This window comes from Pomacea canaliculata, linkage group LG1 (genome assembly GCF_003073045.1).
Source record: "Pomacea canaliculata isolate SZHN2017 linkage group LG1, ASM307304v1, whole genome shotgun sequence".
NCBI classification, from domain to species: Eukaryota; Metazoa; Mollusca; class Gastropoda; order Architaenioglossa; family Ampullariidae; genus Pomacea; species Pomacea canaliculata.
Window position 1 is genome coordinate 4,639,112 of NC_037590.1, and position 13,872 is coordinate 4,652,983.

The following is a 13,872-nucleotide window of genomic DNA, read 5'->3' on the forward strand; positions in this document are numbered from 1 at the left end:
CACTCCTCGTGCATGTACCCAGAAATCAGTTGATGGTGCTAGCATGTCTCCTCCATGAAGCATGTTAAAAATAATTCAAATACATTTGAATTAAAGTCTGTTGGTTGACGGATAATTGTTGTTATTTACAGCATGGCGACAAAGCAAAAATGTATTTGAAGCCTGTCATATTAGAGAGTATCCTGGTGACCCACATGAGGAAGGTGTCTGACATCATCAAGAAAGAGAGTGCTGGCCCCATAGAGTACTGCAAAGTCTTTGACAGATATTCATTCCTCATCAACAAACAGGTTAAGAATCCTATTATTATCCTATGAATCCTATGTATTATCAATTCTTAAATTTCTGGCTTGGCAGGGTGTCCTCCTCCATCTGTTCCCGAGTGCTAAATTTTGCTGATGACATTTGCCAAAGGAGATAATTGTACTTTTTTGTACAGAAAATTTAATAGTGAAAATAAATTTCAGAATGCAAATAAGTATTGCCTAACATTTCAAATTTCCACTAATGATAAAGGTTAAATGTTGCCTAATAGTAACTGAAGACCCAGTCAGAATGATACAAGTCTGGCCTCAGGCAAGGATAAATTACATCATACAGAGGTAGAGGAAGTTACATTTAGGAGATGTCTAGAATGCATCAATCAAAACAGTTTAAGTTGCTGAAGAACAATGTTCAGTAATGTCTTCATGGTTTGTCTTTAGTGCATATAATAGTTATAATGAGTAATTCACTAATTTTTAGTTTTGTACTCTGAATCTAAGTTTTCCATGTCTTTTACACTTAAACGTGTAATTTCTGAAAACTAACATGTTTTTACTTTCTTTGCATGAGCAGTTTTTGTTCTTTTGCCATGTTGACATGTCATATTATAATAGAGAAAGCTGACATGTTATTTCATCACAAAAAAATAGTATTTGTATTGCTCTCTTGCAGGCTGATGCAGATGTAGACCGTTTCATCACAGAAGAAACTCACACATTTTCAGAATATTGCAATGAAGTCAAGAAGTACCAGAATCTTTATGAAGAAATATTGTACAGCTCTCAGAAGGTGGGTTTAGGTGACCTTGCCTTGATCATTTTAATAACACTTAACCTTATGATATCTAAGATCTCAACTTTTCTTTTGTATTTTTTTTTAACATTACCATGAGATGGTTTTTCTTTTTACTCTTCTGACAAGTCTTATGGTCTTGGGAGTTGGAAGAATGTATTTTAAGGCATTGAAGGTGGGAAGAATGAAAATATCTTTTTAATGTGTCTTTCCTGCAGAAAGTTGGCACTGTTTCTTATTTCTATTCTAAAAGCAATGGTCATATCAGGCAAGTGGGATATTCTGTATTTTTTGTTTTGTTCTTTTATTTCATGACTGTACTTTTAGTTTCTTTTAAAATATTTGAGTTTTTAATACGATATTGTAAAGTTTAAGAATGTTAAGAAATTTTGGTGACATTTTCTTGTTAAAAAGATTTTGGGATGTCCTTCGGTATGTCATATTTTGAATTATTTCATTAGCCACCCCTTCACACTGCACGGTGTCTTAAATTACTTAAATTACCAATTGAGGTACTATAAATGTACTTCATGTAAATAAAGGTTTACCACATTTTTCAGGTACATTATACATACTTAAATGCATCAGTTTATTACAATCATAGTTAGCGATTATTCTAGAATTGTCTGAATTTTCCACATTACAAATCTTCCAGTTAATTTTCTTTTGATTGTGCATATGCATGAAATACAGTCAAACCTCCTTATTAAGACCTTCAATATTGTGATCCCCATCTTAGATTAAACCTAAAAACTTTTTATGCATTTCATTATATAAACATCATCTCCATTACAAATACCTCCCCAACACAGCGTATGACCTACATGTGTACTTTATTATTATATTTTGCAGAAATTTCATATTGAAAAAATTTATAAACATTGTAAAATAGACTGTTTCTGGCTGACCATTTGCACTGTACTATGTCGTTCTGCAGAAATAACATGAAATAAATTAAGTACATTCTGAAAGAGACTGCTTGTTTATTGGGTCACCAGTCATTTTGACTCAAAATCATATTGACCACCTGCCTTTGGAGAGTTATTTCCCTTTATCTCTTCAATCAATCGAGACAGTTGCAGAATAAATAAGCATGACTGATAGAAAGCAAAACCAACAAAGAAAAGCACTATGATATGGTTTTAAGCATTATTTTCAACATTTAAATAAACGAAGGAGTTTGAAGTCATATAGTTCTTGGAGTGAAAGTCGATTGGTCAACCCTTCTCAGTTACAGCCTGATTTTGATGGATTTTTGGCAGGTCTTAATAAGGAGGTTTTAATTTTTGTCAAGGATGAGACACTTGAGCTTATTAATGCTTTAAGATGGAAGGTGCTTTACTTAGTAATTCATTAGGGTGCTTTAAGCCAAGGATATTGACTTGATGTCATTGTGCCAGGTAAAAGGTGACAACTGGAATTAGGAATCACTTCAAAACTATTAAAGCAGGGATGCACAACCTACGGCCCGCGGGCCATATCCGGCCCGCAAAACTTCTGCCCACAGTGCAGGAAATCGGCATGTTAGTAATAAAAGAAGACCTTAAAAAAACGAAAAAAAGGGAAGAAGAAGTATTTATCCCCACGTAGGGGCGTCTCTCCATCTTTTTTTCGATGGACGAACATTTCGATTCAGTGCTCCGACTTGGTGTCTCTACGATGAGGCCGGACATTCAGAAGTTGGTTTCGGGAAAACAACTTCAAATATCCCACTAATTACCACATAATTAATGGTAAGTACAACTTGTTTCTAATAAAAAAAATGGTATCTGCTCTATTTTTTTGTATTTTTGCGGTGAAGTGGCCCGCGACACGGCTGTCCGAAATGGATATGGCCCGCGACACGGCTGTCCGAAATGGATATGGCCCGCAGGCCGAAAAAGGTTGTGCATCACTGTATTAAAGCATATAAGAATTTGTTAAGTATTTTGCCTGGTAAAATTTTGGGAAATTGCATGTGAGTTTTTTTTTGTAAAATATATAATAAGTATTATGAAAATTAAATTGTTTTATTGATGTTTTTATAAGAACACCTAATAGATTATTGAAATGTAAAGCTACACTTTAAATAAATAAAGATTTTTATTATTTATTTAAAAGATTTCTTTGTATTATTTGGGGCAGCACAAATCTTGCACATCTCTTGATGTCATTTAAATGTTTTTTCTCATAGTCACACTTACACTTTATGCATAACCCTTGTCTTTTTAGAGTTAAAATGTTTTTTCTTTATAATACCACAAATACACCTAAAACACCTTAAAGCACTGACTTCTTGCATTCTTTTTAATCCATACATGGACACTACTATTTATATATAAACTTTCTGAAACGTAATAGATTTTGTGTAATGTTTAACAATACTTGACTTTTTTAGCACAATACTGCTTTATGTTTGCTGTCTGACATCTTCATTGGTACAGTTGTGTCTGTTTGGGGTAGGGGTGATCGAAGAGGGCACAGAGTTCAATGACTATCTATCTGCTGAGTCTTTTATGTATTCTTTATTCTGTTTATTTTGTGATAGATGTTGTAGTCATTCATATTTATATATAATTTATATTAATCAGGAATTTCAAATATTCTCTATATTGGCTTTGTGACAGACATATATAGCAAAAATATTAAAATTATAAAATCATCAGAAATCATGTTTAAATATTCTACAAGCTTCTTTTGAGATCTGAAATTACTATGTAATCATGGATGTATAAAAAATTTTTAAATCATAAATTAAAAGAAGTATTTCTATTAAAAGGTGCTAAGTGTGAAGACCAGTTTCCTGAGCAGAATGGTGTTTACTGCTCCATTATTTTTGTACCCGCATATCAGTAAATGGTTGCTTCTTACCTGACAGGTGAGTAGGCTGGGGATGTTTGAGCTACACTGTCAGGACCTGGTTCATCAGCTGAGTAGGCGAGCAGAGAACCAGCGCAACAAGCTGATGACCAAGATGTGCAAGGATCATCAGGAAGAGAACAAGCAGTTAGTACCTCCTTGCCTCAGATGATAAGCTGTCATTCATCAGCTTAATTATCTGCTGTGGTCCGCAAAAGTTTTAGAAGACTTTGCAGAACCAAATGGTGACCAGCATACAAAGTTTTGTTTGAAAAATTTTTAAGATATTGCCTAAAACTATATTGTTTTGACTATTAGATAACAGTTTCATGATATAAGTTCATCCTGTTTTGAGGCATCTGTCAAAAAAAGACCAACAAATGACTACAGAATGATACTCTAATAAATTGGTTTCTTGTCATTTTTTTCTTGCACATTCATAGATCATAGATTGGTTTGTAGGCAAACTTCCCATTTAGGAAGAGGAGTTTATACATTTGTCTGTAAATGATGTTCTCTTTATACATAAATTGTTTTTAGAAGATTTAATATTGTGAGTGTGGATGGTTTTTTTACAGACTTTGTGATGACTATGAAGCCATTGCTGAGAAAGCGTTGACCACACCTTCCAACACAGAAGAGCTGATGAGCTTGAAAACATTCATTGAAAAAGTGGAGTCAGACACTATCTTCTTGATGGAGAAGCGTCTCATGGCTTCCAGGGAACGATTGAGCTTCTTGTCAGATTTTTCCAGCTTTTCACCTGCTGAGATTCGTCTAAATGCACAGGTCTTTATGTGGCATGGGCGAATGGCAGCTGTCTTTGAGGAACACAAGCTTATCATATCAGAGAAAAAAGCACAATTCGAAGAAGGGCTCAAGGTAAGAAAGAGATTATTACTACAAACTATTTTCATCATTAGTTTTGGTATTTCAGCAGGACATTATCATCATGCAATCTTTCTTCTGAAGAAGATTAAAAAGACTCCAACCTAATCAATGTTTCTCAGACAGCAGGTAGCAGTACATATTTTTCTTCTTAGGTTAATTAAAAGCATAATGCATATGACTTCAGTAAACATTTTTTTACATACTTTCATGTGGTTAAAATGAAACTTTCTGCCATGAATGCTGTATAGTGTAATCAAAAGAAAAGGGAAAGATATCAAACTGCATGTTCATTAGCAATAGTTAAATTATAACCATTGATTTTCCATCTACTGTTGCTACATCCACTATATTTCTGGCATGTATACCAGCAACAACATGCCCACTATTAAATGTAACAGTTTTTCTTTGAAAATATTTATTTACAGCTTCGGCGTGAACGCTTTGTGGAGGAACTTGAAAGCTATAGCAAGCAGGTGGAAGAGTTCCACAACCTTGGAGAGATGGCTGAGATCAGTCGCTATCTCAAAAAGTCACAGATGCTGGACGCTAAGCTTCAGGCTGCTGCTGAAAAGGTGCCAGTCTTTATTTATTGGCTTCATATCTAAATAAACATGGTAATCTTGAAGGAATGTCACAGCCGTGCTTATATAAAGACTTGTTTGGTTTTAATACAGTGGCAGTTTTGTTTGCTATGTCCCTCTTCTGCTTTATCACTGACAAAGTGTACAGCATATTTTCTGAATAACTGATTACATACCCTAAGTCATATCTATACAAATTTAATAGTTTATTTGTCTTATTTGGAGAAAGTAATTTCCTGGTTATTACCTGTTCAGGAAACACAAGCCCTCAAACATTGACTTTCTCACCTCTACACAGGGAGAGGTCAAATAAAACATTTTATTAGAACATAGAGTTAATTAGTATACACTCCTATCTCTCCTCTTGGATGTAATCTTGCAGACATAAGCATTTGATAAATTCTGTAATCATGTCACAGAAATGAAATCTTTCTGTACACATTGATGTTTAACTCATTTTACAACTTGATTTTGCAAAATTCTTAATCAAAGGCTATACCTTTACAGGGCATTGTGGTTAAAAAAGAGCAAATCCAATTAGCAGAATTATCCTTACTTCACAAAGATTTTATCCATTTAATTTTGTTTTCACCTTGTTGTAGCCTATGTGAAAAGAACAACTTCCTGCTACAACCCTGTACAAATTCAAAGATAAGATAACTGGTTCTTTTCAAATTAGATGAAAAAGGGTCACAGCCTTTTTTTGATTTCTTCATCAGGTATTAGTAGGGCAGTAATTGACATTGGTAAATAAAGTTTTTTAAAATGATAAAATCTGGTCTGCTGCAGATTGAAGCCTTCAATAGTGAGGAAGAGGCCTTTGGCTGGGAAGTAACAAACTATCCTCAGCGTATGGCTGTCATTGGTATTCTAAAGCCCTATCTCAATCTGTATGAGGTCACTGTCGACTTCAACAACAAGTACAAGTAAGCAGCTTCTCAAACCTATCCACATCACATAAGGTAGTCTCAAAACATAATGATGAAATAGAAGAAAGAGAACCTGATAATTGCAGACACGGTGATGGTTCTGATAGACCCATTATTTTGTGAAACAGTAAATGGTTATTTCATGTGAATTATTATTTGCACTGCTGACTCAGGTAACATGATGCAGCAAGTCCCAATGTCAAATGGCGTAAGCTGGTCTGGCTCAGACATGTGACCCAGCACAACGCTCTAAGATTATCCTTCAAGGAATTTTGTTGATGCCTAAGTGGCCAGAAAAAGAACTAGCCTACAAACATAAAGGAGTGGATGTCATTCAGTGCAAAACTTACTCACCATTTCTTAAGACAAGCCTGAGTGGTGGTCCTTGTCATTTGCTGCATCTATCCATATGCTTCTCCCCCAATAACTGGTACAAGTCACGGGACAAATGAATGCAGCCTAAGCATTGTCTGTCTTAAATTACAGTTTTTATTATAGTTTCCATAAGCTTTCTTAATCTCAGATTTGCTGTTGTACTTGTATAGATCATGTACTTGTCTGTGACCATTTGGCAAACATAAACTTAATAAGATCAAAAGAGAATGAGTGAGCAATAGCTATCCCCCTATGAACTGTTTGTTAGAATCACCTTAAATCTTTCTGAATAGTGTTTTCCTTCTTTTACATATTTGCATGTATATGAATATTCAGATGAGAATCTTTTAAATAAATGTGCTTGAAAATAAGTGTATTGGAATGCCGAACAGGGGACCATAAGCTCTGTGCATATTTCAACTTCCACTAAAAGTCTTTCTTCAAAAATGACAGTTCAAAATGGCAGAATCATGGCTATCATGAGGAGTGTTTCTAATCTTAAATATTGAAAATAATGGCTGCTATTGCTTTTTTGATGCTAATGATGGCAGAGCATGGATGGAAGGACCAATGAGCAATGTCAACCCAGATCAAGTGGACCAGGATGTTGGGAACCTCTGGCGTTTACTGTACAAGCTGGAAAAAGGTTTCGAGGGTGTTGCTGCTCCAAAGAAGATTGCAGCTAAGGTGCTGAAAGTTCATGACAACTATTTAAGACTTAGTCATTTGTAACACCCTTATGTAGATGTTACAAAATTGAAAGTGACAGGACTACTATTTCAGCCATTTTTTTTCTTGTAAGACATTGGTGTCTGTTCACCTGACATTTCTCCAGTGCCTCGATCTGAGGTCACAGAACTTGAAAAGAGGAAATCAACAGTCTTATATTTCTCAATGGTCATGGATAGTTTTCAGCTGAAGTGCTGCCATAAAAAAGAAACTAACTATTAGATGAGCAACAAATGCAAAAGCAAAATTATTTACTTTTGAAAAAAAAAACTGCTATGATGGTAGAGAAGCATCATAGGACAGTAAAACCTCCTTATTAAGACTCTCTAAAATCCACCAAAATTGGGTCATAACTTAGAGGGGTTGTAGTAGGGAGATCAAACAGTCTGCTTTCATTTTGTGAACCATGACTTCAAACACCTATAAATTCAAGTTCGTTTATTTAAATGTTGAAATAAGGCTCTTAAAAACCAATATCACAATTTTTTTATTGTTTTCACTTTCACTTGATCATGAATATTCTGCCAATGTTCAGCTGTACTGAAGATTAATAGGGCAACTCTAACTCCAGGTTAGAGCAATCGATTAACACCATGGCAGAGAAAGACGTTTTCTTAAAATGCACTATTTATAATTTTTGAACATGATTTCTTCAAAAAGTCACAGTAAAGCACAATTAGTCTCAATTTTATGTTTAAAGACACATGGCTTCTACAAAAGTTAACAAAGCATAATTGACTGATGTGTGCTGGTAAAGAGACAGCAATGATCGGGGATGAAGGGGCTGGTAATTTCAACCAAAAACCACATCACCTTGGCTATGTTGACCTCCCACCTGAGTCAAATTGACTCGGCCATGACTATATCATCCCACATAAGACCACATTGTCCCAACGTCAAAAGTCGAGTTGACCAGGCACAAATGATTGCTCAAGGAGTCACACCTATTTCATATAAACCTTTGCATATAACTTAATAAGAACCTCCAGAATAATAACAACAAATGCCATTTCAAACCCCACCCCCCAAAAAAACAAAAACCTCTCCAACAATAGTTTAAAACAAAGTTATATTATGCGCCATTGTATGATTTGTTCTCCGAATGTGTTTCAAAGTGGCCATTTTTGTTAAGCATGATAGTAGCTGAATTTGTTTGAACAATTTGTTTGTCATTGGAGATTGATTCGTCTTTTGAGTCTGGATGGATTCAGCTTCAGTGTTGGGACAATATGGTTAGCTGTAACTGGAACGATATGGTTTGGGTTGAAATGACAGGTGACCCACAGAAAAAGCACTTATTTTACATGATATCTGCTGAAAATCATAATATAGAGTAAGAGGCTTGGCAGAAGCAGTATATTTTAAAATGTAATACATTTTTGTCAGCATGCAACTTTTGCAAAAGATTGTAATAGAGCATAAATTGTTGGTCATAAGTCAGGTTGAGGAGGTAGTCATAAGAGACACGATGTTTATTTAGTGAAATACGTCCATGACAATTTGTTGGATTGTAACTAAGAGGGGGTTGTAATTGGGAATGTCTTAATAAAGAGGTTTTACTGTATTGTTATAAATGGTATCATTAATATGTGGGCCAGCACCTTTAAACTGCGACAGCATCAGACAAATGCATTTGTTTTTTCTCTGAATCTAAACTCGGAGTGGATGCATTCTTTGTCTCAGAAATTATTTTCTTAAGCCAAACATAAAGCAGAAAAGAGCATTTTTGGTACAGGTATAAGTGATGATGAATTATGTGGCAATGCCATATTTCAGTAGGAGTTTATAAAGCATCCTTTCTGCACTAATGTTACTATGGAGAACCTGTTACCTGTGGAACTCTTTTTATTTTAACATGTGCCCTTTTTATTTGTAATGTCAACAGGTCAAAGCTAAGGTTGAGGAGTTCAAAGAGCACTTACCACTGGTGCAAACCCTTTTCAATCCTGGTCTTAGAGACCGCCATTGGGAAAAGATTTCTGAAATTGTTGGCTTCCCAGTTAAGCCAGATGAAACTTCATGCCTGAGCAAGTTTGTTGACATGAACCTTGAACCTTACATTGTAAAATTTGAGGGCATCTCTGAAGCTGCCAGCAAAGAATATGGGTTAGAGAAGGCTTTGGAGAACATGAAGAAAGAATGGGCACCAGTAAGTTAATGGAATTTATGTTGTTTTTGCTTTTTTTCTAATCATGAAAGAATTTGCAGTAAGATATTAGTTCATCAGTGGTAAAATCTGAAAACCTAATGAATGTTAACACAATTGCAGTTAGGTGTTTACTGCTTTGTGCAAAATATTAAAATGGAAGCTGTTAATCTAACTGGATGACCTACCACATAGCTCATACTCATGCACACTTTATAAAGATAATGCTTGAGGTGTAGCCGGAAGTTGTTAATACCTTTGCTTTGGTGACCGCTTGCTGGCCACCTGCAGATACCTGTGCAACCACTGATTAACAGGGAAAACAGGCAAGCTTTCCACTTTGTCCTCAACTGGGCTTCTGGTTAAGATGGCAATGACTTCCGCTAGCAGTGCTGGGGCATGACTTGTTCTTGCCAAGCTTTTCTTGGCCAACTCTCTCACTGCACTTCTCCCTCACCTTTTGTATCCACCTGGGGGATAATATATGATGGCTGCCCGGCCAGATTTGAAGGCAGTGCTGATTGTGCTGCTGGGGTTCATCTAGCGGAAGGTTTGGTGTGGCCCCCTCCTTCACCCTGAAGCCACCTCCATCCCCTCTGGACACAGTTACTACTGCTGACCAGTGTTATCAACCAACTAGCCTTCAGCTGGCATCTAAGCCAACCTCTGCCACATTGCATTTATTTAAAAAGATTTCAAATGAAAAACTCGTACATAATGTTTCCTGAATCCAAAGTTCACTTTTCCTGCTTTGCAGTACTTGTTGAATTTAGGTACTGGAATTCAAATCTTCAACAAATAGTTTACACATGTTGCTGATTGATGATAGAAAATACACTATGAATGTCTGTTATTACAGATTGATTATCTGATTCACTGTCTTAATCACAGTCTTTGGATCAATTTTAATATAATTTCTGCCATCAGATGTGTTTTATCATGCTTTGTTCTTTTCACTATCTTTGTGATGAAGTGGGGAGGAGAATCTCTATTGCTGCCTTTAAAGTAACCATATGTGGTCTCACAGAGTAAACTCACATTTGTAGTTTTCTAATAACATGGTTACTTCCATTTATACATTTCATATTTTCAAGAAAATATGTTAAAATACTTGTTTGAATAGCACTTGGCTAGACTTTACATAGAGTAACTACTTAGGATTAAAAAAGTGGTTTAGCATTAAACTCTGTGGAATCAACTGTAAACCAGCATGCATGGATGGATTCATGTCATTATTAAACCTTAAAGACAAACCAGCATAAGAACTCTCCTGTGACAAACTAAGTTTTAATCATTTCTTACGTGATTTTGGCTAACAGATGGAGTTCACCATTATCCCCTACCGAGAGACAGGCACATCGATCCTATCTTCGATTGATGACATTCAGCAGCTGCTAGATGACCACATTGTCAAAACACAAACCATGCGAGGCTCTCCCTTTATTCAGCCCTTTGAGGCCGAGATGAAGTACTTGTTGTTAATAGTCTGTGCATTGCCGTTATGTTGTGATGTATGAATGATGCGAGATGTGATGCCTGAGTATTGCAAGAAAGTAATTTATTTGTACATGTATTTGTCATCTTTTTACTGTGCAAGGACTGCAGGTTTTCTTAATGAAGTTATATTCTTATAATTTAGTAGGCCTGTTCATTATATCAGCTTTTTTTGTTGTTCACAGTCCTCATCAGTGTTTATTATTATGTGTAAAACCTTTATTTGTGTGGGCACTTAAAAGCATTCACATTTATTTATGGCTTCATGCTTCTAGGAAATGACCAGTTAGTTGGAACATAAAGTATTGCATTAGGGTCCTTAAGGTTTCCACAAGAGATGAGAAAAGGAAAAGATTAGAGATGCATGTCTTATAGCAGGGTTAAAAATACTGAATTTGTGTTTTCAGACTTTGTTCTTAAAAAGTCGAAGATTTACCTCAGTGATGAAAAATATAAAGATGAAGAGTTTGATGTTAATCTTTGTTATATTGTCTTTCAGGGATTGGGAGACAAAGTTGATGACGCTACAAGACATCCTGGATGAGTGGCTAAAGGTACAGGCCACCTGGCTGTACCTAGAACCAATCTTCTCTTCTCCGGACATCATGGCTCAGATGCCTGAGGAAGGACGAAGGTTCACCACAGTTGACAAAAACTGGCGTGACATAATTAAATCTTCACTTCTTGATAAGCACGTGCTGGCTGTACTCAACATAGACAAGATCCTAGAACGCTTGAGGAAGTCCAATGAACTTCTTGAGTTGATCCAGAAGGCAAGAGAATAGCTTTTCAACCTATCACATGTGGTCTTTTATTGGTAGTACATGTACATGGAAACAGTTTCATTTCATTTTCACAAAAACAAAGCAAGGAGTTTTCTTGAAAAAAGTTTGTCTTCAGGAAATGATGTTGATTTTAAGTGAAGATAGCTTAATATTTTTTAGATGCTTGCCATGTTGATGATACATGCATATATTTGATATATAGCTCAAACCAGTAGAGTAACCTTGTAGGTGGATAATACAAATTTGTGTAGCCCAGTCATTTTTGGAACAAATGCCTTGAAATCCTACTTGAAATGTGTTTGATGATGTGACAGGGTTTGAATGAATACCTGGAAAAGAAGCGTCTCTACTTCCCCCGCTTTTTCTTTCTGTCTAACGATGAGCTGCTGGAGATCTTGTCTGAGACAAAGGATCCGACCAGGTGACACATTTGTAGATCATTGAAACATAATCTTCTGCTTATCTATGATGATTACACAAAGAAGTGAAGGAAATGAGTGAGAGTTGCATACATAAGAGATAACATGATAAAAAGCGAAAGGAACTACAGCAATACCTGCTGTGCTACTACTTATTTCCATGGAAACTACAACAGGCACAAAGAATAAAGTAACAGTAAGAATGAACTTACATGCTGTGATTGGAAAAGTTTGCACCAGCAGAGGTGACTGACTCTTTTATAGCTGCTATGATGGCATTGTTGCTAGCAACATTGTGACCACACAGTTCCTCTTTCATTGACCCAAGTAGAAATCAGAAGGCACCAAATCTGGACTATACAGAGGGTGTTGTAGGACAGTCCAGCCAAGATTGGCAACATGCTCCACAGTCTTATATAAGGTCTGGAATTATCGTGTTGTAAGAGAAAGGTTGTCTTCTTCTCTGGCCTGTCATTGGAAATTTGAACGTTCAGCTTAGTGTCAAGATGTAGTGGTCAGGGTTGATGGTTTCTCCATGCTCCAGAAAAGCTCAAAGGATAACCCTTTCCCTCATGTCCCAAAAGGCAGTGGACATCCCCTGCTGAGGGATACATCTTGAACTTAATGGAAACCTGAAGTTTGGCATAATTCATCACTTCTTGGATTGCAGTTTTTACTCCAGTTGATAGTAGTGATTCGTCCCAACACTGGTGATGATGAGATCTAGAAAACCTCATATTGGTTCAGTAGGTCTTGATATTCTTGCAGACACCATTCTTTGTTACTTTTTGAGTGTTCATAGGACACACCTGATGTATTCTAATGTTGCCTATATTGTTTCCAATGAATTGAAGCCAATATTCAGCTCCTCACACAGTTTCCTGGTTGTAATACATCAGTTCACATTGATGAGCTAATTAACATGCTTTTCATTTTATAATGTGATGGCTGTCTAAAATGGAAACATGGCTTGTCTTTCATATTGCTGTTCCTACTGCTGAAATGTGCCACCCACTGCCTTACTATGCTAGTGTTCACTTTTTGGTCTTCATAAAAGTTCACCTAGAGTTGATGCATGTCACTGGGTGCAATGAGGGAATTCAGTTACACAACTTTGCTTCATAAGCACTATCATGTCAAATGCCATTTTTTCAGACTTTCATTCCATCATATGACAAAAAACTTAATGGATATTGGTGGGACGGTTCAAACTCATCTGTCAAGCTGTCAACATTCCCCTCTGACATCAAGGACCAACACAATCAAATAAGAGTTGTTTCAGAACATCCATCACATATAATAACAATGGGTATTTGTAATGCGCAGCATCACTGCCAAGAAAGATTGCACTGGCTTTGCAGACCAGTGATGATAAATGAACAGATAGTGGATGGTGAGATATGTATAGGCACAGAATGTAAACCAATGGATAGAGGTATGAAAGATACTGTAAAAAAGTTGGATCCGTACTTGATGGTTAACATGACAGACAGTATTACAAGGGAGTTAAGGATAGTATTTTAGGGATAGTACTTTGTGAACAGATATGTTTTCAGAGAGTGTGCGAATGTAGCCTTGGAGTCCGAGTGGTGAATGTGATGTGGAAGAAAGTTCCACTGCTTAGCAGCA

The 13,872-nt window shown here is 36.2% G+C and overlaps 1 protein-coding gene across 1 annotated transcript in view; it reads left to right on the forward strand.

The window, feature by feature from the left end:
• Window positions 1-13,872, forward strand: part of LOC112553782 (dynein heavy chain 7, axonemal-like) — a 73,995-nt gene that overhangs the window by 8,832 nt on the left and 51,291 nt on the right. Inside the window, 11 exon segments of the mRNA XM_025221262.1 lie at window positions 132-290; window positions 937-1,053; window positions 3,914-4,041; window positions 4,473-4,776; window positions 5,211-5,357; window positions 6,156-6,292; window positions 7,222-7,357; window positions 9,285-9,548; window positions 10,865-11,013; window positions 11,539-11,812; window positions 12,139-12,245. Of these exon segments, the coding sequence (XP_025077047.1) occupies window positions 132-290; window positions 937-1,053; window positions 3,914-4,041; window positions 4,473-4,776; window positions 5,211-5,357; window positions 6,156-6,292; window positions 7,222-7,357; window positions 9,285-9,548; window positions 10,865-11,013; window positions 11,539-11,812; window positions 12,139-12,245 (1,922 nt within the window).